The sequence below is a fragment of the Trichechus manatus genome, unplaced genomic scaffold, assembly GCF_000243295.1.
Source record: "Trichechus manatus latirostris isolate Lorelei unplaced genomic scaffold, TriManLat1.0 scaffold00073, whole genome shotgun sequence".
Classification (NCBI taxonomy): domain Eukaryota; kingdom Metazoa; phylum Chordata; class Mammalia; order Sirenia; family Trichechidae; genus Trichechus; species Trichechus manatus.
The window spans coordinates 12,884,273-12,912,105 of NW_004444009.1; the positions used below are offsets into that span (position 1 = coordinate 12,884,273).

The 27,833-nt window shown below is 40.4% G+C and overlaps 2 protein-coding genes across 4 annotated transcripts in view; one reads left to right on the plus strand and one right to left on the minus strand.

Annotated features, from left to right (window-relative positions):
- Positions 1 to 6,907: 6,907 nt before the first annotated feature.
- On the minus strand, positions 6,908 to 19,877 carry ATP5PB (ATP synthase peripheral stalk-membrane subunit b). Its single transcript, XM_004380410.2, has 7 exons — positions 19,743 to 19,877; positions 19,428 to 19,464; positions 16,643 to 16,788; positions 14,834 to 14,997; positions 14,151 to 14,276; positions 8,357 to 8,536; positions 6,908 to 7,151 (listed from the first exon to the last, which is right to left on the minus strand). The coding sequence occupies exons 1-7, from the start codon at positions 19,780 to 19,782 to the stop codon at positions 7,074 to 7,076; spliced, it is 771 nt and encodes a 256-aa protein (XP_004380467.1). The 5' UTR covers positions 19,783 to 19,877; the 3' UTR covers positions 6,908 to 7,073.
- Positions 19,878 to 19,963: 86 nt separating this feature from the next.
- Positions 19,964 to 27,833, plus strand: part of WDR77 (WD repeat domain 77) — a 19,308-nt gene continuing 11,438 nt past the window's right edge. For all 3 annotated transcript variants that reach the window (XM_004380411.2, XM_023734934.1, XM_023734933.1), the window contains exons 1-4: positions 19,964 to 20,243; positions 20,498 to 20,683; positions 21,671 to 21,812; positions 22,318 to 22,367. In XM_004380411.2, the coding sequence (XP_004380468.1) occupies positions 20,129 to 20,243; positions 20,498 to 20,683; positions 21,671 to 21,812; positions 22,318 to 22,367 (493 nt within the window). In that variant the 5' untranslated portion in view covers positions 19,964 to 20,128. The remainder of the gene's footprint in view (positions 20,244 to 20,497; positions 20,684 to 21,670; positions 21,813 to 22,317; positions 22,368 to 27,833) is intronic.

The following is a 27,833-nucleotide window of genomic DNA, read 5'->3' on the forward strand; positions in this document are numbered from 1 at the left end:
ACCCTATGGGGCAGTTCTACTCTGTCCTATAGGGTCTGCACACAACAACCCTGCTAAGTGGGGTGGGAGAGGGGAATGCATGAGGACAGGATAGAGAGGAAGGATAAGACCATACAATGGAGCACCCTAAACAAACTTTGACTTCACTATTTCAAGATTTCACCATTAAGTATGATGTCAGCTGAAGATTTATCAAATTAAGGACGTTCCTAGTTTGCTAAGAGTTTTATCGTGTAAGTTTTGAAATTTATAATCTACTGAGACAAACATATGACTTTTCTTCTTTATTCTGTTTATGTAGCGAATTACACTGATTGGTCTCAAACGTTAAACCAATCTTGCCTTCCTGGAATAATCCCCACTTAGACATATTATACATTTTATATATGCTGGATTTGATTAGACACTATCTTTCTTAGGATTTTTGCCTCACTTCTTTTGCTTCAAATTCTGCTTTCTGAGAGGATTTCACTTCTTCACTGATTTTGAGGGCAAGTCCTTAGCTAAGCTGAAATACAGTCCACTTTTAGGTGAGAGCAGCATATCATGTGGAATCAACTGCGAATCAGATCTCCCTGTTTTGTTCCTCAGCCTACTAGTTATAAGCAGCTCCCTGTGTGGCCACAGGGATGGGCTGAGGGAGTAGTGCCAATGCAGCAGTAACAGGCACCACAGGAGTTTGAATCGTTTCTGCATACAACTTACTTTTGCCTTCAGAACCTGCTTAAGCCCATTCACAAATCATGTCACTTTCACTTGACAGTGGATGCTGCTGTACGCCCACTTTATGGCTTCGTAGATCAGACTTCATCCAGTTCGTGACGGGTAGGTCAGGTTGCGTAGTCACTTCGAGTCCCACGGTCAGATGTTCCATTTTTACCAGGGCTTAGTAAGAAGCCAGGAGCTAATTTTTAAGAGGAGAATCTGTGGAAGAGGTCATAGCATTGCTCTAAAGTCCTTGGGGGTTTGTGCTGTGATTCTCCCATCGAGGTTTGCTAGAGGCTCCGTATATCATCTCTATCAGTCCCAGACACTGAGTACCATTAGATTTGCTGGTTATTAATTTCCCCAACAATTACCACCAACTGGATAGCTTAAAACAAGTGAAATTTATTCTCTCACAGTTCTGGAGGTTAGAAGTCAAAAAGCAAGGTGTTGGCAGGGTTGGTGCCTTCTGGAGGTTCTGAGAAAGAACCTGTCCGATGCCCCTCTCCTAGCTTCTGGTGGTTGCCAGCAATCCTTGGCGTTCCTTAGCTTGTGCAGCATCCTCACGTGGTCTTCTTCCCAATGTCTGTGTCTCTGTGTGCAAATTTCCCTCTTCTCATAAGGACGTCAGTCATGTTAGATATAGGTCCCACCTTAATTCAGTATGATCTCATCTTAACTTGAGGTTAAATAGGATCTGAAAAGATCCTATTTCCAAATAAGATCGCATACACAGGTTCTGAGTGGACATGAATTTTTGTGCGACACTATTCAACCCAGTGAGGAGAACTTCAGCAAAATTTTACTGATTGTGAGGATGGCGCAGGACCGGGCAGTGGTTCCTTCTGTTACACTCGGGGTTGCTGAGTCGGAACCCACTGAACGGCACCTAACAATAAGGAGCCCTGGTGGCGCAGTAGTTAAGCACTCGGCTGCTAACTGAAAGGTCAGCGGTTCGAACCCACCAGCTGCTCCGCAGGAGAAAGAGGTTGCAGTTTGCTTCTGTAAAGATTACAGCCTTGGAAACCCTAGGGGGAAGCTCTACTCTGTCCTATAGGGTCTCTATAGTTGGAATCGACTCCATAGCAATGGGTTTTGGTTTATTCAACCCAGTACAGCTGGTTAATAAGGTCCAAGTATTAGAGCAGTTTGCACTATAGTCTAAATTAGTTTTAGATCTTATTCTTGTTCTAGGATTTACCCAAAACTGGTAGCCTTGCAGGCTGGTTATTCAGTAAATGGGTCAGATCAGCGTATTTAGATGTAGTATATATGTTGCCTCCAAAATATAAAGAGGCCCACTAAATACCAGGCTGCTTTCTTAAGGTAGGTGGTGCAAAGTGAAGCAACTTGTCTTTCACATGCTCCAGATTACCCGAAACATCTCTGAAGTGCCAGCCCTCTGAAATTTCAGAGGTTCTCTTCCAACCAGTGATGCCTAGATCTTAATAAGGCATCTGGATAGTATCTGCTACTTTCTTCTTATCAGGTCCAGTCATTACGATATCTTCAGTGTAGTGGACCAGCATGATGTCCTGGGTGATAGCAAGATGATCAAAGTTTCCAGAAACTGGATTATAACAGAGAATCAGAGAGATGATACAGATCTGAAATGAGGGAATGAAGGCGATGTGCTGCACTTGATAGGTGAAAGCATGGTCTTTGCTTATTTGGGTATAGCAAAAGCATTTGCTAAAATAGCTGCATACAAGACAAATATTTTGACTTGTAGAATCCACATGTAGAACAACAGCTGTAATTGGAGTTACCACCTGATTCGTAATGATTAATCGTCAACCTCCACAATCCATCTCTGTTTTGCATGGTCTGGCCCTTCCTCATCAGTGTCCCTTGCCTGCTTGATCTCCTTCATCTACTCAGTCTGAGACATCCTTCTCTTCTCACGTCATGCTATTTTCCTAGGTTATTTCTTCCACTGCCAGGCCCTAACTTACTATCTATATGCTACTGATGCCTTAATTTGTATTTCTAGACCTATCTTTTATCAGAATTTAAGCTAATTTCCTACATGTCTTCACATGAACATCTGTAAATTCTAGTCAATAATAAAACTGAACTCAGTACCTTCTTCCTTGAAACCTGCTTCTCATCTATTGTCTACCTCAATTAACAGCATCACCACAAAGCCAGATACCTGGGAGGCAACTTACATACTTCCCTCAACAGAATACCCCCCTCCACACCTAGCTAAAAAGCAAATTTGTCAATTCAAACTCTAAAACGTATGTCAAATCTACTTCTTTTTCTTATTATCACCATCCTTGCCCAAGCCACCATCAGCTTCCACCTGTTGTTGGTGTTGTTAGGTGCTGCCAAGTCGGTTATGAGTCATAGTGACCCTGTAGGACAGAGTAGAACTGCCCCATGGGGTTTCCAGGGAGTGGCTGGTGGATTCAAACTGCCGACCTTTTTGGTTAGCAGCTGTAGCTCTTAACCACTGCATCAATAACTTCCTGACTGGTCTCTCCACCCACTCTTCCTGTCTTCTGGGGGCCAAAGTGTTGTAAAAATAAACACAGATGAATTTATGGGATGGAGACTACATGTGGCCTACAGAATCTAAATTATTACTACCTACCTCATTAGAGAAAAAGTTTGCCAACCCCTGTTCTAACCCATTATCCAAACTTTCCTCTGCTTAAAACCTTTTTTATTGGCTTCCCATTTTTTAAAAGAATATGAAATTCTTTAATATAGCTAAAGAGAATAAACCTGCATAATATGGACCATCTACTTCTCCAGTGTTATCTCCTGCCACTCTCCCCTTCTCTTTCTATGCTCCAGTCATACTGTTGTTGTTAGATGCCATTGAGTCAATTTTTCGACTCAGAGTGACCCCATGTGACAGAATAGAACTGCCCCTTCATTGGGTTTTTTGGCTGTAATCTTTATGGAAGCAGATTGCCAGGTCTTTCTCCCGCAGAGCCACTGGGTGGGTGTGAACTGCGAACCTTTTGGTTAGTAGCTGAACGCTTAACCATTGCACCACCAGGGCTCCTTCCAGTCATACTGGAGTTCTATTTTTCAAGATGTCAGGCTCTTTCCTCCTCAGGGTCTGAACACAAGCTGTTTCCTCTGTCTGCTGGTCTCCCTATCCTTCGGGTATCGGTTTAAATGTAATTTGTTCCAGAAGGCTTTTCATGATCCCCAATATCAGAGTAAGTTCACTCCTAGAACCCTAATGGAGCCCTGGTGGTGCAGTGGTGAAGCACTCAGCTCCTAACTGAAAGGTCAGAGGGTTCAACCTACCAGCCACTCTGTGGAGGAAAAGATCTTGCGATCTGCTACCATAAAGATTTCAGCCTAGGAAAGTCTATGAGGCAGTTCTACTGTCCTATAGAGTCCCTGTAAGTCAGAATCGACTCAGTGGCACACAACAGCACCCCATACTGTTTTAACATTAGGATCACATATTGTTCAATGTTTAGATTGTAAGACTGTAAACTCTGTGGACAGATACCATTTTGTCTTTCTCGCCCGAGTGCCTAGCAGTGTCTAACAGGTGGTATGATTTGTATAAATAATTGTTAAGTGAACTTCCTGTACCCCTGTTGAAAATCTTCATTTTATTTCAAGGTCCATCCTTACCTTTCCAGTTTCAGTGGGAGTTTTCCTCTGCTGAAGGCTAATTCCTCCACCTGTTATCTGAATAGCATTCTCCCACGTAAGGATTTTGCTACATTATTCCTGTTATCTTTTCATCCTCTTCTTCCTTCTAGTGGCTTTTTCTTCACAGCTGTTATTTGTCCAAGTCTCTCTCATTTTAAAACAATACTCACCTGTGCCAACTTTTGCCTCCCTTTAGTTACCATCCCACATTTACTGGGATGAATAGTCTGCAAAGTATTCTATTTAAGGTCTATTTCCTCACTTACCTTTCAATCCTTTACCCTATAGCAATCTGTCTTCTGTCCCTGCCATTCAACCCAAACTACTCTAACAAAGGCCACCAGAGACCTTCAGACTACTACCTCTAACGGACACTTTCACTCCTTCTCTTAATCTTCCTGAAAAATTTGTTACTTTTGACTCTTCCTACATAAAACCTGCCACTCTTGATTTCTATGACACTATTCTCTCCTCGTTTTCTTCCAATGATTCGCCAGTCCCTCTTTTGCAGAATCCTTTCTCTCTCTGCTGTTCCTCAGACATCGATGCTCTTTTCATGGCTCTACACTTAGCCCTATTCTCTTTCTGTACACTCTGCAGGATTGTCACATCTACTTCAACAGCTTTAGTTACCACCTCAACACTAGTGTCTCCTAAGTTTAAGCCTCTTCTAAGCTCCAGACCCAATGCACCTAATTGTGCATCTCCAGCGGCATGTCAGTCAAGTACTTTCAATTCAATATACCCCAATTAAATTCCCTTTATCCTGAAATATATACTTCCTTCTGCATTTCAAATCATAGTGGATAGTATCTTCCCCTCCATACTCTTGCAAACAGGACAGCTGTGACTCAACTTGATTCTTCACTTCTTCCACATTCTCCCCACTGAAGTCCTACTAATGTAGCCCATTGTATTTCTCAACTTCTTCCTTTCCATCTATGCTGCCAATGTCTTTGAGGCCTTTAATGCCTCCTATAGGGTCGCTATGAGTTGGAATCAACTTGATGGCAATGGGTTTTGTTATGCCTCTTTGCTAGAATGATCACACAGCCTAACTGGCCTTGCCTCTCTGCAAACCATCCTCTGTATTGTTGCAGTGATTTTTCTAAAACAATAATCTAATCATCATTTCTCTCCTTTAAAAACCTTTAAGTGGCTGCCCTGTCCTCAGAACAAAATCCAGTTTATAAGCATGGCATTTACTCTTAACTTCTTGAGAAGACTTTAGTGAGTCACAATCTCCTACAGAAACCTCTCTACAATCACAAACGCTGCTCCATCTCCCTGGATTCTGATCCCACACTCTTGGCTAACTTCCAGCTCAGATATCATTTCTCTTCTGATCTGTCACCTTTCTACTCACTCAGTTTCTTTGGGTGTTTTCATTAATTTCCTGGGATTGGAAACATTGGAAACCATACTGTGCTGGTTTATAATGTGTCAAATTGGCTAGGCTAAACTACATTTTCCAGAATTCTCTTCCCTGAATGCTTTTGGTTAGGGTGAGCCACAAGAGATTCTTATGTAAGATTTGAAGGGTGGATGAGAAGCAGCAGCTTTTGTAGTTCAAACCTGTTGTTGATGATCTGTTGGCTCAACTTGTTGATGTGACGCAGCAGCAGAGCCTGCCACTTCTCAGTCTTTCCCTGGATGTTTTTTCAGCTTCTCTAACTTCTGGACCAGGTATATGTGATGATTGGCCCAGTTTATGCAGGACTACCACATCATCAAAATCAGACATAATAAAAATGGCACAGGTTTTAGTCTGTGCTTGTGGCTTCCAGCTCATTCCTGCTTTCTCCCACTTAACATTTGCCTTCCCTTCTCAACTGTCTGCCCTGTGGACTTCAAGCTCCTAGCATCAAAACAGAGACAACATCCTCTGAGACTGCTTAACCAGTTTCCATAAAAAGCCTTTAGAAACGCTTTCATATACAAACATGTATCTTAGTGGTTCTGCTTCTCTGATTAAGCCCTGACTGATACAATGAAAATAGTAAACCCATATGGTACATATTTTCAAATATTTCATTTGTGAAAAGTTGTTCATTTGTGGACAAGTAAATCCTTATATAAATATGGCAAATTAAATGCAGACAAACCACAGAAGGGCAGAATTTTCTGATTTATCTGCTGGATATTTAAGAATGATTTTATGATACATTGGGTCCATATTTTCTATAGACATACTACTAAAAATAAAGCCAATGATATGATATGATACATATTTTAATTAGGAGTACTAAAAAACTTTAAATTTCTCGTAACCCATCAGTTGGCCACAGACAGCTCACCACTGGTCACTTAAACCAGACATTCATTCAATGATACTTTTGTACCCATGTAACAAATATAATTGAAGTAATATTTCAGAAAATTATGCAATTTGAAAAACCTTGTTTCAGTTGTCACTTTATTGCAAGATGGTAGAGTTATTTACAAATTTAAACTACAACTTGATAATCTTTAGTCAGGCACCAAACTTCACTAAAAACAAACTGCCTATTCAAAGCGATCATGGAGTAACTCAAAATGCGGAACAAGAATAATGAGAAACACCTTACTGGCCAATGATCGTATTTTATTCTCTCAATATATCAAACTCAAACTTCATTTTTAGTTAAAGAAAACTGTTTAACTTCAGTAGACAGCAACATACAAAGAATGATTTTGTCACATAGACTGTTTTCCATTTAGTCAACTATTTCTAGCTGTCTCAATTGGGACAGATACATTTACATAACTGGCTGTGCCTGAGCCTTCTTTGCCAGCAGCTTTAGCTCTTCAATGCACTTGGCAATTGTCTCCTTTTCCTATGGCCAAGGAAAGAGAAACCTGGTTAGACCTCACCAAAGTATGAAAGGGTATAGACAGACACAGCACTTCTAATGGACATGTCCTATAAGATCAGAATCTCAGGATAAATTCCTGATTTAATATGATAAACTACTAGAAGGTTTAGAAGCAAAATTAATAATTTAATACAGGAGAGAGACAATCTATTTTAAACAATTCAGGGGATTAGTTAAAATGCTCTGGCTGATAGCTTTTAAAAGTGAAATCTGTATAGTTTGAGAGCAGATATTTCTGGCACCATTTGCCACTGATGCTGGCTTGCACAGCTAACATCTACTTGAAAAAGACGAAACCAACACCAGCAAAATAGAAATGTTAGAAAGAATGAAGTTTTAGTGTTTTCTCTATACTTTTTATATTTTCCAACTTTCTTAAATAAGCACATACATATTTTTAATGTAAAAGACAGTTTATTTTTAAAAAGTAAATAAAAACAATCCATCAAACTTTGGCAGACCCAGTGTTTCCAGTCCTGCATGATTATGGGAGCCCTGGTGGCGTAGTGGTTAAAAGCTCAGCTGCTAACCAAAAGGTCGGCAGTTTGAATTCACCAGCAGCTCCTTGGAAACCCTATGGGGCAGTTCTATTCTATCCTGTAGGGTTGCTATGAGTCATAACCAACAAGGCAATGGGTTTGGTTTTTGGTATGATTATGCGGAAAATGATCAGAAATGCTGAAGTATTCTATGTATGTGGGAGGGAAGAAATCGGGCCATACAAGTAAGTACAATAACAGAAAATATTTCTTTTTTGTTCAAGACAGATGAATTAAGTGGCTGGGAAGGGGAAATGGGATGGAAATCATGGAATTAGGAAACAGAAAGAGCTTAGAAATAGCTCTGTCCAGTCTGTATGTTTTACAGAGAAATTAAATATGTTGGCTAATGTCACCCACATACTGGAACCTGAACACAAGTCTTCCACAACCAATGTTCTCAATGATCTTTCCACTGTTTTTGACCTGTGAGGTGAGAGTACCTTTGTAACCAAACTTGGAGGAAGGAGAAAAGCCACCATGGTAGTTCTGCAGCATCTGCTAGGTTACCATGTTCCAGAAAAAATGAACAACAGGGTCACCCACCGTTTCTAGGCTAAAGCCTCCTTGCCAGAGGCTTCTTAGAGAAGTATCAGTACAACCCCAGAACTTATACACTTCATGTACCTGCTGTGTAGAGATACTCTTCATCACGTTCTTCTCCACCCAGTTTATCATGTGCTCTTGTTCCTTTCGACGCATCATATTCTGCACAGAGATATGATAATCCAGGCGATTCTTTACCTCCTTGTATACTCTGTGCAGCCGTTCCCGGTAAGTAACCTCCAAGGCCATTGCGATATTATTCTGGGGCAAAATTAAGGAAGGATCATGGATATTGTTTGCATATTTGAAGGATCACTTTTGCCAGTTAGAATGTCCCACCACTCTCTTGTATTTTACGCAAAATTATTTTATTTACTAGGAATACGTAATACATATATGGGTAAAAAGAATTATAACAGCATGTGATAAAAACTATATGTAAAAGTCTATGCAGTGAACGGTAAGTTTCCCCTAGGCCCTTAGAGGCTACATTATTACTATCTTTCTGTATTTCTTGTCTTTCCTCCAGAAATATTTAATGAACAAGATATAGGCATATGTACACACATCCATCACTCTTATTTTATTTTTGATTATTACAAATAGATCCACCTGTACTTTTAAAGTTACACTCGATTCCACTACATTAATATTCCAAAATTTAACCAAGCTCTAGATTAGCTTGCCTCTCATTTATTTTAACTACAAGTAATGCTGCAACGCATCACTGTAGATATCTTTGCACTCATGCATGAATACTTGCTGAGTGAAATAATAACATCTGTCGAGTACCTATTATTTCTAAACTCTGTGATTATGTCAATTTAATTAAATTTTACACCACCACCATAGGATAATTACTATTATTATACCTATTTTACAGTAAGGGAACTAAAGCAGAGAAGTTAAGGAACTTGACCAAGGTTCCGAGCTAATAAATTGTGAAGCCAGATCTCAATGCAGGCACTCAGGCTACAGTCCACGCTCTTAAAGATCAAAAGGACATATACATTTTAAATTGTGATAAACATTGCCAAGTTCCAGAGAAGTAACACAACTTAACATGATAGTAACATGAATACCTGTTACTCCAAACCCTTGCTAATCAGATAAGTGAAAAAAACAATCTCATCAATTTTGTCATGATAATCTAAGGAGAAAATTTACATATTTAAAAGAAAGTTGTAGTTACTTTTTTCTCTATGAACTGCCCATTTCTTTTGCCTATTTTTCTACTGGGATGCTGGTTGCTCCTACTGATTTGTAAAATCTCTTTTTACATTAAGTTAACTACCCCTTTGTGTCACATGGAATGCATGAATTCTTCCCAGTATGTCATTTGTCTTTTAACTCTGTTTATGGTATTTTTTACATGTAGAAATTTTAAATTTATATGAGATCAATTTAACAATTTTTCCTCTTAAAGATTCTGGACTTTGTTGTTTTTATCCGAAAGGCTTTCCCAACTCCCAAGAATATTAAAAAAATTTTAATTGTTCTCTTTTTCTTTTATGGTTTCATCTTTTTATGTAAAGCTCTTTAATTCAGCTAAAACTTACTTTGAGATGAAGTGAAAGCTAGGAAATCAATTTTATATCCACAGATCTACCCATTTGTCTCTATAAAACCCCCATTGCTATCTAGTCGATTCTGACTCATAGCAACCCTATAGAACAGGGTAAAACTGCCCCCTAGGGTTTCCAAGGAGCGGCTGGTGGATACAAACTACCAACCTTTTGGTTAGCAGCTGAGCTCTTAATCACTGCACCCCCAGGGCTCCATTTATCTATACTATTATTAAATAGTCCATCTTTCCCCATTTAAGATGAAAATTCCATCTATCTAAAAAAATTCTCTTGTGGTACAGACGGTTAATACACTTGGTTACTAACAGAAAGGTTGGCGGTTCAAGTCTAGCCAGAGGCACCTGGAGATCTACTTCTGAAAAATCAGCCATTGGAAATCCTATGGGGCATAGTTCTACTCTGACACACATGGGGTCACCATGTGTCATAATGGACTTGACAGCAACTGTTTCTTGTTTGTTTTTAAATGATTTAGGTCTATCTCCAGACCCTTTCATTTGTTCTGCCAACCTGACTTATATGCTGTATCATGCTATTTTAAGTTCCTTTTAATTTGTCCAGAGCCCTGGTGGCACAGTGGTCAAGAGACTGGCTGCTAATCAAGAAGTCGGCAGTTTGAATCTACCAGCTGCTCCTTGGAAACCCTATGGGGCAGTTCTACTCTGTCCTATTGGGTCATTATGAGTCAGAATCGACTCAATGGCAATAGGTTTTGTGTTTAATTTGTCCAAGATCTGCTAGACCCCCTCCCCATTCCTATTAGTATCTTTTTCGATGAACATGTTAAATTTAGAAATGAAAGTAGAGAGAAGTGACATCTTCACAATATTAAGTCTTCCAATTAAGAACAAGGGTCTTAGAACTTTGCACCTCATAAGCATTTTACATTTTTCAAAATACAGAGACTGTGTATCTTCAGTTAGGTTTATACCTCAGCATCGTTTCTTAAATGTATGTCTTCTTCCAGTACATCTTCTAACTGACTGCTGTTTGTATTCTAGTAATACAGTATACTATTTGTATACTACTTATACAGTAAACTGTTTGCATACTACTATTTGTATATAAAAATCTACTGATTTTGTTCATTACATATTAATTTTGTACATAGACCCTACTGAATTCGCTTCTTGTGTTAAGAGTTATATTGATTCCTTTAGGTTTTCCAGGTATACAATCAGGTAATCTGTAAATAAGGATAACTTCACCTTTTCTTTTCTAGTTTTTATACCTTTTTCTTTCTCTTCTCTAACTACATTAGCTATTACCTTCAGAATGATATTAAATTAATGATGGTGACAGGGCTATTGTTATGTTCTTGTCTGTAATGAGAATGCTTATGAGTCTGCCCATTAAATATGATGGCTTGAGATATTAATCTCAAGCAGGCCCTTAGTGCTGCTCAGTACATTTTAGTCCACTCATTCTTTCACTCTTCCAGATGATTACTTCACTTTCTCCTCAAACCTCTAAGATCTTGACTACTTTCACTCTCAGTCAATGACCTTGCTTCCTATTTCACTGAGAAAAAGTAAGCAATAAGAACCACCACATGAACCAATCTACCTGAATTCGTACCCGTATACTTTGCCTTTCTGCAACCATAGCTGAACCATCTATGCTTCTGAAGCCAACCTTTCCACCTGTGCATTAGATTCCAGGCCCTATGGTCTATTCAAGGACATCACTCCAGCATTTTTTTCCCTTCTTTGCTACATAATTTTTTCTTTTTTCTACTACCGTCTATCAGATGTTAATATGTCGTTGTATTTTTCATCTTTAAAAAAATCTCAATTCCTATATTCTCCCCTTCTTAGCTACTGGCTAATTTCTCTGCTCACCATTACAGTAAAACTCCTTGATAGTGTTGTCTATTAAAAAAAAAAACCAAAAAAAAACCCACTGCTGTTGAGTTGATTCAGACTCATAGCGATCCTATAGGACAGAGGAGAACTGCCCCATAGGGTTTCCAAGGAGCGGCAGGCAGATTCAAATTGCCATCCTTTTGGTCAGCAGCCGTAGCTCTTAACGACTGTGCCACTGGGGCTATACTGACTCCAATATCTTCCCTCTTATTCTGTTTTCAACGTACTCTGATCACGTCACTAAAATGGCCCTTACCAAGGTCATGAAGAACCTCCATGTTACTAAATCCTACAGGAAACTCTTAGGCCCTTTATTACTCAACCATTAGTAGGGCAATCATAAATGGAAATAGTCCTGGCTTTTGCCTGTTTTCCTGGCATTCCAGTCTCATGGCTTTTATGTGCAAACTGTAAGCTCATGATTCCAAAATTACTACCTCCAACTTGGAATTCCCCCCATCAACTCCAGAGTTATTATCCAATGGCCTATTCAGTACCTCTACTTGGACTACAGATAGCCACCTCAAACTGACGCCTACAAAACTGAAAGCTAATCTCAACAAGACGATCCTTCAAGAGATCATCTCACTCCTCTGCTTAAAAGCCTCCAATGACTATCCCCCTGTCATGGATTGAATCATGTTCCCCCAAAAATGTGTGTATCAATTTGGCTGGGTCATGATTCCCAGTATTGTATGATTGTGTACCATTCTATAATCTGATGTGATTTCCTTATGTGTTATAAACTCAGTATGATGCAATAAGATGGATTAGTGGCAGTTATACTGATGAGGTCTACAAGATTGGATAGTATCTTAAGCCAATCTCTTCTGAGATATAAAAGAGAGAAGTGAGCAAAGACACAAGGAACCTCATACCACCAAGAAAGCAGTGCCGGGAGCAGAGCGCATCCTTTGGACCTGGGGTTCCTGTGCAGAGAAGCTCCCAGATCAAGAGAAGACGGATGACATGGACCTTCCTCCAGAGCTGACAGAGAAAGCATTCCCCTGGAGTTGATGCCCGAATTTGGACTTGCAGCCTACTGGACTGTGAGAGAATAAACTTCTCTTTGTTAAAGCCATCCACTTGTGGTATTTCTGTTAGAGCAGCACTAGATGACTAAGACACCCCCTCACTCAGTATCATTCAAAGTCCTTACAGAAGCCAATTAAGACCTTACATGATCTGCACCATGGGAACTCCTCTACCTCTCTTCCTTTTATTCTCCCCCTCTTCCTTTTATTCTCCCCCTCACCCAGACCACTTCAGCTACGATGGCCTCCTTACTTCTCCTTGAATATACCAAGTAAGCTCTCAGGTGTACAGCCCTTACAATTGTTCCTCTCTCTGCCTGGAACACTATTTCCCCAAAAATCCACATAGCTTGCTCTATCACTTCTTTCTAGTCTCTGCTCAAATATCACAAATATCCTAACTATCCTACAAAAACAGTAATTCCTTTCTTCAGCAATCTTTTCCTTTAACACTAATTTATTGTTCTGTGTAGCATTTATTACCATCTGACATATACATTTGCTCATTTATCTATTTTCTGTCCTCTTTATCTAGAAAGTAGGCCCAGTGTGGTGGGGACTGTTTCTGCTGTATTCCCAGGACCCTGCGTTGATGAGAGTCTGACACACAAGAAGAAGCTCAATAAATATCTTAAATAAATATTTCCTAAATAAATAAAAACTTAAATGACTATCATTTGATGTTTATGAAAAAGCTACATCTTCTAATTTGGTTAAAAAAAGATAGGCCAGAACGTGTGTGTATTGTTCTCCAGTCATAACTTGACTAAATATGTACTGAAAGAGGTTATTAGTCTGAAGAATTTCAAACTCATGCATTTAAGAACCTTTAAGGATCCTGTTAAAAAAATAATAGATCCTTGGATAGCTCCCCATCAAAGGCTCTGAGTCCAAAAGTCTTGGCATGGGTCCAAAAACTGTACCCAAGTTGATTCTGATGCAAATGTTACAGTGACCACATTGAGAAAGACCCTGGTTGCACAGTGGCTAAAAGCTTGGCTGCTAACCAAAAGGTTGGCAGTTCAAATACACCAGGTGCCCCCGTGGAAACCCTATGAGGCAGTTCTACTCTGTCCTATAGGGTCACCATGAGTTGGAACCAACTCGATGGCAACAGGTTATGGGTTATGACTTATTACTTTCCTTTTGTGTGGACCTAAAAGGTGTTCACCTGTAACTTCTACTGTTTCTAATTTTAGATTAATAATTATTGATTTTCCCTTTGGCAGTTCTTAAATGTCTAAATAGCCAGCCCCCCACCCAAGTCTTATCTTTTCTAAATAAGATATGCTCAGTCTATTCAACCATTCCTCATAAGAGAGTCTAAATTTCTGTTTTAAATGTACATGAATGAGTAACTTCATTCTTTTCAGCAACTTCTGAAACCTACCCTCTGAACATCAAAAAGGTAATGGCGTTTCTCAACCAGTGCCTGCTGTGCCTTCTCGAAATCAATTGCATCTTGGATGTTTTTGATGGAAGCCTGCTTCACCTCTTCTAGTTTGGCAATTTTTTCCTGCAATTATGATATTTATAACAAGGATGAGTAAAAGCATCAAGAGTAATAAAGACATATTCATTTTCTACTCCCTCAAAATTTTATCCCTCATTTATAACAACACCCACAAAGAAGCATAAACACATCCAAGCAGAAACTCACAAATCCTGAAAAGGTCTCCCAGAGAGGCCAAAAAAAACAAAAAAAACCCCAAAAAAACCCAAGATTTAAAACCAAATAAGCCAGGCCTATAAGGAATTAAGGATTTGGGTAAAAAAAAATAGAAATTATGACCCTTAGGAACTGTCTCCCAGGTCCCTAATGGGCTTTCAGCCTAGTGTCTGGCCCATATTAGCTATATATCTTGTTGAATGGACAAAACTATGGAAAGGCTGAAGAAAGTTTGGCGCATTAAAAAAAAAAAAATTATCTCAATTAGTAGCTAACATTGACACTTATTATTTTAATAGTTAAATACTCTTTCCCTAACACTCATATCATAAATATCACTGATGGACTTGATGTTTTTGCTACAATCTAAAATGGGGGGGAGGGGGAGACTTTATGGTTCTTACCTCATTGAGTTTATCAGCAAATTTTCCAACAGAGGCACCATATTTTTTAATTCCATAGATGAGCAACCCTATTGTTGATATGGTAGTGATGGTTTCTGCGGTGATCACATATATTTCTTTGGACAGAAAATACAAGATAAGCCCAGTTCCAAGCATGTAGGGTCCTAAAAAAGAAAAAAAAAACTTATTTTATGAATGAATATACTATGCCTAAAAGGAGAAAATAGATACTGCTGCATTTGGTTAGTTAAAGGCAAAGTTAAGCAACAATTTAAAATAATCAGATTCAAAGACAAAACATTAAATTAAACAGTATCACAGAATTGAAAGAACAAGGGTCTGGACTCAGGAAAAATCACAGTTGTGACTCTGCAACTTATTAGGAATACAGCAATTTAAATAATCTCTGAGCTCAGTTTCTCATCTGTAAAATGGGAATAGTAGCTTCTTTAGGGGCTGATGAAATTGAGAATTAATGTAAGTAGAGTACCTGGTACAGTAGTCCAACAAACAGGAACTACTCTACAAAGATGTCAGGTTACTTTCTGAAGTAATATGCCCAACAAAATATACTATTTATTGAATGGGAACATTGTACAGGATAAAATCTATCCATCATAGTCTATTTTTATTTAATAGCAACCCAGCGCTGGAAATAAGTGAAAAAACCACCATGATGTAGTATATCTATAAAAATAAGAATTAAAGTGTCAGGATTCTCAACTTCTAACACTTAAATAGAAATGCTTCAAATATGGCTGTCTTTTCCTTTAACCATGCCATGAGTTCTGAAAGGACACAAACCATGATTTACATTTCTTTAGGATTTTCCTCTGTGCCTCACAAGATGTTACACAGGGACAGAACTGGCCTTTAGGGCAGCATTTTACAGTGTTTCTGGACAATACTAGTACCAAAGATGTTAGTATATATCAAGAAAATAAAAGTGTCTCAAATATATTTTACCCAGAGCTTCCCATATTAAGTTTCAACAGTTCTTCTCTTTTTTAAATTACCTTTCATGTATAAAATTAATAGATTTTATTTTTTAGAACAGTTTTAGGTTTACAGAAAAAATTGTGCAGTAAGTACAGAATTCCCATAAATAAGTTTTAAACGTGAATTTGCAAGAAGGGCCTGTTATATGCAACATTTTTTTAACCACCTATGGAGATCTGGGAACACTAATGTTCCTTGCAATTTCAGTTAGGGAAATGCTACTTTAGGGCATACCAGAGTTAAAAAAAATCATTGGTTTCCAATGGTCCATGGTCATATCAATATTTGGCTATAATAAGGCAACACGTATAGCAGAAAGAACCCTAAACTTAGTCAGAGGGCCTGGGTTTAAGTTCAGCCCAACCACTAAAGAGATAATATGATCTCAGTAAATTATTCTCCAGTTCTTTTGGGTAATAAAAATGTCTTCACAGGGCTATTGATATGATTAAATAACATAAGTGAAAATATATAGCATTATAAAACTGCAAGTTATCAGAAGAGTTTATGTCTATTAAGAGGGAAAAACTGATCAAAATATAGTAGACATTCAATAAATCTAACCAATTCATTCATAAACAAATGGAGACAATGTCATAAAACTAAGTTAAAATCCCAACCAAATTTACTCCAAAAACAAGTTAAAGCAATCAAATCAAGGGTTATGTTGAATCACCTCTACAATTTCCTTTTAAAAACCACGGACTTGATTTTTTGTGGTATCTGTGGAAGAGTTAAGAGGCTACTAAAAACCTAGGTTAATACAAACCATACCAACCAAACATGCTATCAGACTGGACAAATGCTCACCTGTGACACCGGTTTTAGGATAAAGGAACTGGAAGAATTCCTCAGGGATCAGCCCAAAGCGAACTTTTCCTCCATATTCAGGAAGAGGTGGTACAGGTGCAAGACTCGGCTGCCCTGTGTGAAAGATCCTTGTTGCCTGCAATACCCTATAGGTAGCAATTATACAAGTTAAAAGCCTATTCTTTGAAGAAAACTTAATGTTTTCTAAAAGGTTTCTAAAGGTTTAGCCAGCCACTATGCAATGTTTGAACAATTAGCAGAAACACTAAATGGGGATGAAGACTGAGGGAGTTTCTCAGTAATTGTTATAATGGAAAGAAAGGGACTAGAAAAGGGAACATTAGGGTCTGATAATTAGATGTGTGATAAGGCCAAATGACTTAATTACAGACACTTAAAGCCTTATGTAATCTTCCAGCCAATACTGGAATTCCTTCTATAAGCCTGAGAGGTCATCTGTCTAGCACTCTGTATGTCTATTATTAACAATGAAATATACAAGAACATAGACTCTGCACTTGACTTTGAGCAAGTAACTTAAGCTTTCATAACTCTAGAGAAAATAAAATGGGAATAAAGGTTATTACCTTACAGGGTTGTTATTAGGATACTGCTTGGCATATGGTAAACTCCTATGTAACTGGTTACCTATTACATGTCCTCTGTGATATAAGCTCCTAGATAGCAAGAACTTTGACCTTTTTGAATATTTCCTATATTAGGGTACTAACCACTATGCGAAATAGGCCTTTCCAGTGCTGGATAGTTCTAATTATGGTCATCTTTAAATCAAGCTGCTATGCACACCCTAGGAACTTCTACCCACTGGTTCTAATTTTGCTTTTCCATGGAAGATAATGCTCAGGGTATCGTGTTAAATATCTCAGTTCCCTGACAATACTGACTGTCCTCCATAAGGAGCTCTCTGGTTTTGTTTACAAAATGGGTATACAGTACTGAACATAATACTTTAAAAGTAGCTTGACCAGTTCATTCATCCTACAAAAATTTTTGAGAACTTGACATTGCCAGTACTGAGTTTGAGCTACTGTACTATTACCAACAGTGATTTGCAAACTATTCTTGTATTAAAGCCTAAGCTTGAATTTTTAGCAGTTATAGCATACTGGTGTCTCATATTAAGCTTCTGATCAAATAAAATCCCCTAGTCTTTTTCGTATTTGCTATCAAGCTTAGTCTCCTTGGCAGTTTTCAGAGGAACAGCAAAAGAGAATGGAAGGAGACAACATCAAAGAGGGAGGATGGAGGTCAATTCATGTTGGGCCTTCTGGGTTATGCTAAATAGTTTAGATTTTATTTCTAGTGGGATGGGGAGCGTTGGATGGTTTTAGGTGGGGGAGTGACATAACCCCTCTGGCTATTCCCTGGGTGGCTCACATGGTTAAGTGCTCAGCTACTAACTGAAAGGTTAGTGGTTTGGACCCACCCAGAAGCACCTCAAAGACAGGACGGAAGAGCTGCTTCTGAAAGGTCAAAGTCTTGAAAACCTTATGGAATGCCGTTATACTCTGCACACATGGGGTTGCCATGAGTCAGAATTGACTTGATGGCAACTTTTTTATTTTTTTAATTGTGAGAACTGGCTATAATGGGGGTAAGAATAGAGTCAAAAGGAGCCTAGTTAAGAGACTACTGAAATAGCCTAGGTGAAAGATGATAGTGGTTTTTACTACAGCAGAAATGGTGTTTGGAAGTGGTTAGAGTCAACATATAATCTGGAGGAAAAGCTTTGATAATGGATTAGATATGGAGCGTGAAAGAGAAATCAAGGATGCTTCCTTATGTTTCGTATATATAGTGAATATATTACAGAGTTATCACAATTATTTGTTTACATGTCTGGAGTCTTTTTTCTCTGGTAAATTGTGAAACTGGAAGCAGTAAATTAAAGCCTCATTTTATTCCATACACAAAATTAATTGCAGACAGATTAAAGCCACTTTTTCAAGCTACAGGAGAGTTGTTCTAGGACTAAGTTTTGAAGTCAAAAAAGAAATCTAAAAGAAAACTGACATGTTTTAAGAAATAATATTAATAGTAACAGCTAGATTTACTACGAACGTATTATGTACCAGGCACTGTTCTTAAGAGTTTCACAGGTCTTAAGTGTCTTAATTCTCACAAGCCCATAAGGTACTACTATCTCCATTTTGCAGATAGGAAACTTGCTGCTCCACAGCTAGTAAGTGGTGGAGCTAGGTGTACCCTGCTCTTCCATCCTTGAGCCCTCACTCTAAACCACTACTTTATAGCTGCCTCCCGTCCTAGAATGTGTGAGGTACTTAGCCTTATTTTTGTATCTTTTGTATGTGGGTGGCGAGTTAAATATTTACTTAATCAATTAACGATTTTTCTCAATCTTAAGATCTGGCAGTAAAAAGATAGAACGTGGGAGACAGACTGAAAGCTACGTGTTTCACTGGTCTATTTATTTAATAAAACTTGTTCTTGGGTATGTAATCTGGTAACCCTGATTCGGGCAGCAACCTGAAGGTCACAAGAGAGAGGGGCGGAGCTTAAAACACACCAAAATCAAGGTTTCTAGTTTAGTTAGAACACCTCACTTAACCTTTTTAAAATGTTTGCCATTAGGTGATAAGACGTTTCTGGTAGTTACAGGAACAAAAATGTCTGAATGAGCCTTTAAGCGTCCCAAGAGTTACCTGAAGGGTAACCTCTGGTCTAAGGCCAAGAGAGGAAATGGAAAAGTGAAACTAGGTGATAAAACAAGGACGAAGGGGAGTTTTACACTCCTCATTCTTACCCTGGACCTAGGACGGCTGCGTTCTTCAGAGAGGCGGCTGCAGATACACAAGGCGCAGGTCAGCAAAGTTAAGGTGGAATCAGGCTTCCCCTTCCTCGGTCCCCGCGAGACCCGATCATTACGGCCTCGCACCCTCTCTCCCGTCCCCTCAAATCCCGAGCTCTCTCCAGAGCAGCCCTGACCACTCTTAACTTAGACCCAAGTCTCGCTGAATCTTTCTTCACCCCTCTTTTTCTCCACCCCACTACCCGTGACCCCTACACCCGCCTCTTTCTAATCACCCTGGTGGCCCAGACCAGGGTTTACAACCCTCACCCGCTGTGGCAGCAGCAGAAAGCACCACCCGGGACAACATGATCAGGAAGGATCCCGGCGGTGGTCTTAGCGTCCCTCTGACCCCAACGGGAGAATCTGTCACTGACAGTAGCAAGATGGCCGCTCACAAGTATCGCGATAAGAGAACATTGCCCCCTCTTTTCCCTCCCCTTTCGTCCGGAGGTTCTTTCATCTCGCGAGAACCTGTTGTCGGAGGGCGGCGGCCTGAGAGTGAAAGCAATTATCGCGGATAATTGCGAGAAGTAGAGTTGCTGTAGCCTCGCGAGAGGGGCGGAGGCCCGCAGGTGCACCACGTGGGATTGCAGCGGTGCAGAATCTCCGGCAGGCGTCTAGTTTGGGTCTAGCTTGAAGTTGGAATCGTGGAGATGCGGAAGGAAACCCCGCCCCCCTTGGTGCCCTCGGCGGCCCGCGAGTGGAACCTTCCCCCTAATGCGCCCGCCTGTATGGAGCGGCAGTTGGAGGCTGCGCGGTACCGGTCCGGTGAGCCCTGATCTGGGCCTGGGAGCCCCCTCATCCCGGCCCAGGACGTCCCCTCCCCAGGACTGACCCTCGCAGTCCGTCCCCGCCCCGCATGCCATTCTGATCTCTTCCTCACATCTCTAAGCGTAGTCCCCAACCCCGCCTAGCGTTCTTGAGCTCAGATCCGGACCTAGCCGGCGCGTGCTGCTCTGCGCGGTCACCACGGAGACGAGCCCTTCCACCCCTCGAGTGCTGACAGTTTGTACCCCCCACAGATGGGGCACTCCTGCTTGGGGCCTCCAGCCTGAGTGGTCGCTGCTGGGCTGGCTCCCTCTGGCTTTTCAAGGACCCTTGTTCCGCCCCCAACGAAGGCTTCTGTTCCGCCGGAGTCCAGACAGAGGCTGGAGTAGCCGACCTCACTTGGGTTGGGGACAAAGGTATCCTTGTGGCTTCCGATTCGGGTGAGTTACTTTCCGTTCATTCCTACAGGTGGACTGGGAGCTCGGGGTACGGATCGGACTGAGCATGCTTTACTCATTGCTTGGGGGAGCCTGAGAGTGTTGGCTCCAACCGCAGACTCTTTTGCGGGAGAAATATCTTTCCCAAAATTCTAAATTACCTAGCGGGATTTCTTAGCAAAATCTATAACATATTTAAGAAATGGATTGACATAATTTTTTTCTATATAAAACCTACCCAACAAGGGCAACGTTCTTTGATTTTAAAGATATTGTTGAAGCCAGTCTGTGCTGTCACTTCCTATGTTTTTGTCTTAAATGCCTTCATTCTGCTCTGTTTCGAATGTCAGGCTCAGCAATGAAGGCTTTGGCATTTAAAAAAAAGAAGAATTCGGGAGTTGTCAGGCATTGCATGAAAGGATGAAAGTGGGGCATTAAAGACTGAACCGCTGACAGTTGAGTTTGAACACTGCATATTTAAAACAACTTTTTGGGATTTTCTGTGTTTAGCCAGCCACTATGCAAGATATTCAGTTATTCAACAAACATTTATTAAAATTTGGCAAGACAGTTATTCAAATACTTTAGCAAATGCTTATTAGTGTCTGTATAATTGGAAGGGTTTAACTTCACCAGACTGTGTAGTGCACAGTTGTGGATACCTCATTTGCGTCTCCTGGAAGCTGATTTTCCAGGGTCTTCTCACTGGAAGCAGAATAATAGATTTTACTAGCTAGCGCTTCCGTCTTTCCCTGACTTTTTCTAGAGGCTTTCTCCCTCTAGTTGTCTGGACTTTTAGTAGGAAAACAGTAATGCCAGCATAAAGCCAAGTAGCTTGGGAGTTAACTAAACCCTCTAATGATATGGGCTTTGCTTTTATAGGAGTACTGTAGTTAGTAACAATGGACTATGTGAGTTCTAGAAGTGAATTACTCTCTTGGTATAATCCAAGTCTCTGTTTTCCTCACCTCCCACCCCACCCCCAACCAGGTGCTGTTGAATTGTGGGAGCTGGATGAGAATGAGACACTCATTGTCAGCAAGTTCTGCAAGTATGAGCACGATGATATTGTGTCTACAGTCAGTGTCCTGAGCTCTGGCACGCAAGCTGTCAGTGGTAGCAAAGACTTCTGGTGGGTCCCTCTTCTCATCACTCCTCTCTGTAGGCCTCTTCTGTGTGTCCTTGCTATCTTACTGGTTTCATTAAGTATTGTTTCAAGGTCATTATAAGAACCTGGTGACTGATTCCCTAATGGTGCAGTGGTTAAAGTACTCGGCTGCTAACCAAAAGGTCAGCGGTTTGAACCCACCAGCCGCTCCGCAGGAGAAAGATGTAGCAGTCTGCTTCCATAAAGATTTACAGCCTTGGAAACCCTGTGGGGCAGTTCTGCTCTGTCCTGCAGGGTTACTATGAATTGGAATCTACTCAATGGCAGTGGGTTTTGGTTTGGGGTGATTGATTATGACATGTATGTCCTTCGAAATTTTGCAGTCCATTGTAATAGATCATAGCAGAAGTCCAGCAGATAAAGACAGAAAAATGGAACATTTTGGTTAAAGAAAATACTTGTTTGAACACATGTTTTTATGTAGCTAGTCCGGGTCAAGATTAAAGGTCTGTTTCCTTTTGCTTCTTAGCATCAAGGTTTGGGACCTTGTTCAGCAGATGGTACTGAACTCATACCGAGGTGAGTGAGCATCCTTCCCTTTCAGTCCTAAACTTAGCCATTTTGTTTTGATTCTCCCATTTGGGCTTTCTGACCTTGGCTTGGATGTCAGGGGCAGCAGTTCCTTGTTCTCCTGCTTGATAGTTTTTCTCCAAAACTAAAGTCAGGCCCCAACATCTACTCATTGCCCTTTCCTTAATTTCCCTATTTCTGTTGATGGCCTCACCATCTCCTTGGCCGCAGGCTCAAGCTTCCTGTTCTCTTCTGCTCTTCCTACTCCCCCCGCTATCTGTTGGTTACCAAGTTCTTTTTCCATTTGGTTTGTCATCTTTCTATCCATTTCTTATTTGTTCATTCACTTTCAGGCTTTACCTTGCATGAATGGTGGCACTTGGCTTTCCATCTATAATCTTTTGCTCTTCGATTGTTTTTTTTGTGACCTGTAGATTAAAATCCGACTTTCTTGTTATGACATTCAAGCCCTTTTATTATCACTTCCTCTTCAAATAATCTGCACTAGCTAAATCTAATCACAGGAAATTCTTGACATTCTCAAGAGATAAACCCTGAGACTTGCAAATCTCAAGCTTTGGAATATCACTTCTATAAAATTTTTGCTTTTCTGTTGTTGTTGTTAGGTGCCATCGAGTTGGTTCCGACTCATTAGTGACCCTATGTACAACAGAATGAAATGCTGTCTGGTCCTGCGCCATCCTCACAATCGTTATACTTGAGCCTGTTCAACTGTGTCAGTGCATCTCGTTGACTCTTTTCAGTGACCCTCTACCAAGCGTGATGTCCTTCTCCAGGGACTGATCCCTCCTGATAATGTGTCCAGAGTATGTGAGATACAGTCTCTCCGTCCTTGCTTCTAAGGAGCATTCTGGTTGTACTTCTTCCAAGACAGATTTGTTCGTTCCATTGGCAGTCCATGGTATATTTAATATTCTTTGCCAGCACTGTAGTTAAAAGGCATCAATTCTTCTTCGGTCTTCCTTATTCATTGTCCTTACTCATTTACGTGCATGTGAGGCGATTGAAAACACCATGGCTTGGGTCAGGTACACTGTAGTCTTCAAGGTGACATCTTTGCTTTTTAACACTTTAAAGAGGTCTTTTGCAGCAGATTTGCCCGATGCAGTGTGTCGTTTGATTTCTTGACTGTTGCTTCCATGGGTGTTGATCGTGGTCCAAGTAAAATGAAATCCTTGACAACTTCACGGTCTTTATCATGTTGCTTACTGGTTCACTTTTCTGTTAAGAGCCATCATTTTCTTCTAATATCCCTCTTTCTACTCACTTTCATTAACAGCACTGATAGTTTGCTTTATTTTGGGAGCCATTTTTTCATGAAAATAGTTTTTACAATGTGTAGTACATCTCTCACTCAGAGATTGAGATGCTGGTGATCACTGTGATTTACTCAGTGGCCAAGTGCCTTTCACTGCCAAAGTGCATGATTCAGATTTGTAACAAAGCAACATCACAAACTGATACATGTGTTGGACTTTCAGGGCACTTGCAAATACCCAAAACCAAACCTGTTGCTGTTGAGTTGATTCCGACTCATGGCAACCCTATAGGACAGAGTAAAACTGCCCCATAAGGTTTCAAAGGAGCGGCTGGTGGATTTGAACTGCCAGTCTTTTGGTTAGCGGCCGAGCTCTTAACCACTGTGCTACCAGGGCTCCCACTTAAGAATAGTCAAACAGTGATGTTGAAATGCCAATGCCTGAAGTCTGCCATACTTGGCTTTTACTTCTTAGATGTGTCCTGTGGTTTCCTGGTTATTGCTATCTCCTTTCTAACACCTTTTTCTTTAATTCTTTGTGTTATGTTTTTTTGAACATTTTATTGTGGTTTGGGTGAAAGTTTACAGAGCAAATTGGTTTCCTGTTCAACAATTTATACACGTTTTGTTTCGTGATATTAGTTGCAGTCACTTTGTCTTAGTTACCTAGTACTGCTATAACAGAAATACCACAAGTGGATGGCAAGGCTAGAAGTCTGAATTCAGGGTGCCAGCTCCAGGGAAAAGCTTACTTTCTCTTTTGCCTCCAGGGGAAGGTCCTTTTCATCAATCTTCTCCTGGGTCTAGGAGTTTCTCAGCACAGGGACACCAGATCCAAAGGATGTACTCTGCTCCCGCCTCTGCTTTCTTGGTGGTAGGAGATCCCATCTCCTGTCTGCTCACTTTTCTCTTTTACATCTCAAAAGACATTGACTGAAGATAACAGCCTAATCCTGTAGATTGAGCCCTCCCTCATTAACATAACTACCTCTAATCCTGCCTTATTAATGTCATAGAGATTAGGATTTACAACACATAGGATAATCACATCAGATCACAAAATGGTGGACAGACAGTACTGGGAATCATGGCCTAGCCAAGCTGACACACATTTTTGGGGAACACAGTTCAATCCATAACACTCCTCGATATGACAGTGCTCTACCCACTTGCTCCCTGGGTTCCCCGTTTCTGTTCCCCCAGCTTTCCAGCCCCTCCTGCCTTTTGAACTTTGTTTCTGGGAAAATGCTGCCCTTTTGGTCCTGTATGGTTGATTGTTCCAAGGAGCACATTCCTCATTGGTGTTATTGTTCACTTTATAGGCCTGTTGTTTGGCTGAAAGGTGATCTCTGAGAATGGGTGCAGTTCCAGATTTGAAGGATGTCTGAGGGCCATAGTCTCAGGTGTTCCACCAGTCTCTTATCAGACCAGTAAGTCTGGTCTTTTTTATGAATTTGAATTTTGTTCTACATTTTTCTCCTACTCTGTCCAGAACCTTGTTGTGATCCTAATCAGAGCGTTCGGTAGTGGTAGCTGGGCACCATCTAGTTCTTCTGGTCTCAGGCTAGTGGAGGCCGTGGTTCATGGTTTATTAGTTCTTTGGACTAATTGGTTTGTTGAGTCTTTGATTTTCTTCACTTTTTGCTCCAGGCAGGATGAGACCAATAGCTGTATCTTAGATGGCCACCCACGAGCTTTTAAGACCCCAGTTGCTACTGAAAATGTAGGATGTAGAATATTGTCTTTATGGACTGTGTTATGCCAGTTGACCTAGATGTCCCCTGAGCCTGTGATCCTAAGCGCTCAACCCAGTGACTCAGTCCTTCAAAGTGTTTGATTATGGCTAAGAAGTATTCATAACTTTCCCCCCGTGTGCTCTACTATATGCATGGATGTATTTGCAGAAGCACATATAAGTATGTATGTAGAAATATCCTCTGCCAGACCTGTATATGCTCGTGAGTGTATTCCCCGTATGCCATCCCATACCTGTTCAGCTTGTATATCTACCTATGTATCCACTCATAAATCATTGTTTGTTTTGACTGTTATTCCAGAATTGTGTATGTAATATTTACGTTGTTGCCTTTTACTTTTGTGTACTTCCCATTGTCTTCTTTTGCCTTGATCTTCTTGTGCTGCTGAACTCCCCCTTATTGTATATTGCCTTTCCTTTGATCCAAGTTAACTATCTAGTTAGTAATTTTCTCTCCCTTCCCCTCCCATCCTTGGTAACCATCAAAGAATGTTTCTGTGTGTAAACTTTTTCTTTTTTAATTTTTTTTTAATTGAACTTTTAGGTGAAGGTTTACAGAAAAAATAGTTTCTCATTAAACAATCGGTACATACATTGTTTTATGACATTGGTTAACAACCCCACGACATGTGAACACTCTCTCTTCTCAACCTTGGAGGACCTTTTATTTTTGGTGAAACTATACATAGCCAAAGATAACACCATTTCAAAAATTTCTACATGTACAATTCAGTGACATCGATTACATTCTTCCAGTTGTGCTGTTATTCTCACTGTCCTTTTCCAAATTATTCCATCACCATTGTCTTCAGCTCACTGTTGCGTAGGCTTCCCATCAAACATTTTGAGGTGCTGTTGTCAATTTGATCTCCCATAGATAATTCTTTTTTTTTTTTTTTTTGAACCTTAGATGAAGGTTTACAAAACAGTTTCTCATTAAACAGTTAGTACACATATTGCCCTATGACAATGATTAACAACCCCACGACCTGTCAACGCTGTCCTTACTCAGCCTTGTGTTCCCTATCACCAGCTTTCCTGTACCCTCCTGCCTTTAGTCCTTGTCCCTGGACTGCTGTGCCTCATTAGTCCCGTTTTGTTTTATGAGGAAGTCCAATCCCTGGCTGAACAGTGAACCTTGTGAGTGACTTCACCACTGAGCTAAAAGGGTGTCCAGAGCCATACCCTCGGGGTTTCTCCGGTATCTGTCAGGCCAGTAAATCTGGTCATTTTTTGTGTGTTAGAATTTTGTTGTATATTCTTCTCCAGCTATGTCCAGAATCCTCCGTTGTGATCCCAGTCAGAGCAGTCAGTGGTGGTAGCTGGGCACCATCTAGCTATACTGGATGGTGGAAGTCAGGTGGAAGCCTTGTTAGCTGTGGTCCATTAGTCCTTTGGACTAATCTTTTGCTTGTATCCTGTTCTCTTCATTCTCCCTTGCCTCCCAAAGGGGTGAGACCAGTGGAGTATCTTAGATGGCTGCTCACAGGCTTTTAAGACCCCAGATACTACTCACCGAGGTAGAATGTAGAACTTTGTCTTTATAAACTGTGTTATGCCAGTTGAGCTAGATGTTCCCCCAGAAAATGGTCCCCCCAGCCCTCCGCCCAGCAGTTCAGTCCCTCAGGGAGTTTGGATGTGTCTATGGAGCTTCCATGACCTTTCCTTGGACAAGATGTGCTGGCTTCCCTGGTATTGTGTGTTGTCTTATCCTTCACCAAAGTTACCACTTACCTATTGTCTATTTAGTATTTCCCCCCCACTCCTCCCATCCCTCGTAACCAACAAAGATTGTTACTTTTTGTGTATAAACTTTTTCATGGGTGTTTACAGTAGAGGTCTCATACAATGTTTGTCCTTTGTGATTGACTTATTTGACTCAGCATAATGTTCTCCAGTTTCATCTATGTTATGAGATGCTTCACAGATTCATCATTGTTCTTTATCATTGCATAATACTCCATGTTTGTATGTACCATAGTTTGTTCATTCATCTGTTGATGGGCATCTAGGTTGTTTCCATCTTCTTGCTATTGTGAACAATGCTGCCGTGAATGTAGGTATGCATAAGTCTATTCGTGTGACGGCTCTTATTTCTCTAGGATATATTCCTAGGAGTGGGATTTCTGGATCGTATGGTATTTCTATTTCTAGCTTTCTAAGAAAGCACCATATCATTGTCCAAAATGGTTGTATCATTATGCATTCCCACCAGCAGTGCATAAAGAGTTCTGATCTCCTCGCAGCCTCTGCAACATTTGTTATTTCCAGTGTTTTTGATTCATACTGGCAGTGCCGGGGTGAGACGGTATCTCATTGTGGTTTTAATTTGTATTTCTCTAATGGGTGGTGATCGCGAGCATTTCCTCATGTGTTTCTTGGCCGCTTGAATGTCTTCTTTGGTGAAGTGTCTGTTCATTTCCTTTGCCCATTTTTTAAT

What these genes read in the sequence shown, in the direction of transcription:
- ATP5PB (XM_004380410.2), bottom strand. Translation starts at nt 19,782, where the DNA reads ATGTTGTCCCGGGTGGTGCTTTCTGCTGCTGCCACAGCGG. An exon ending in TCCTAAAACCGGTGTCACAG is followed by an intron (nt 14,998 to 16,642) that starts GTGAGCATTTGT and finishes TTTCTTTTTTAG; the next exon opens with GACCCTACATGCTTGGAACT. An exon ending in ACCTTTTTGATGTTCAGAGG is followed by an intron (nt 8,537 to 14,150) that starts GTAGGTTTCAGA and finishes ATTTTGCCCCAG; the next exon opens with AATAATATCGCAATGGCCTT.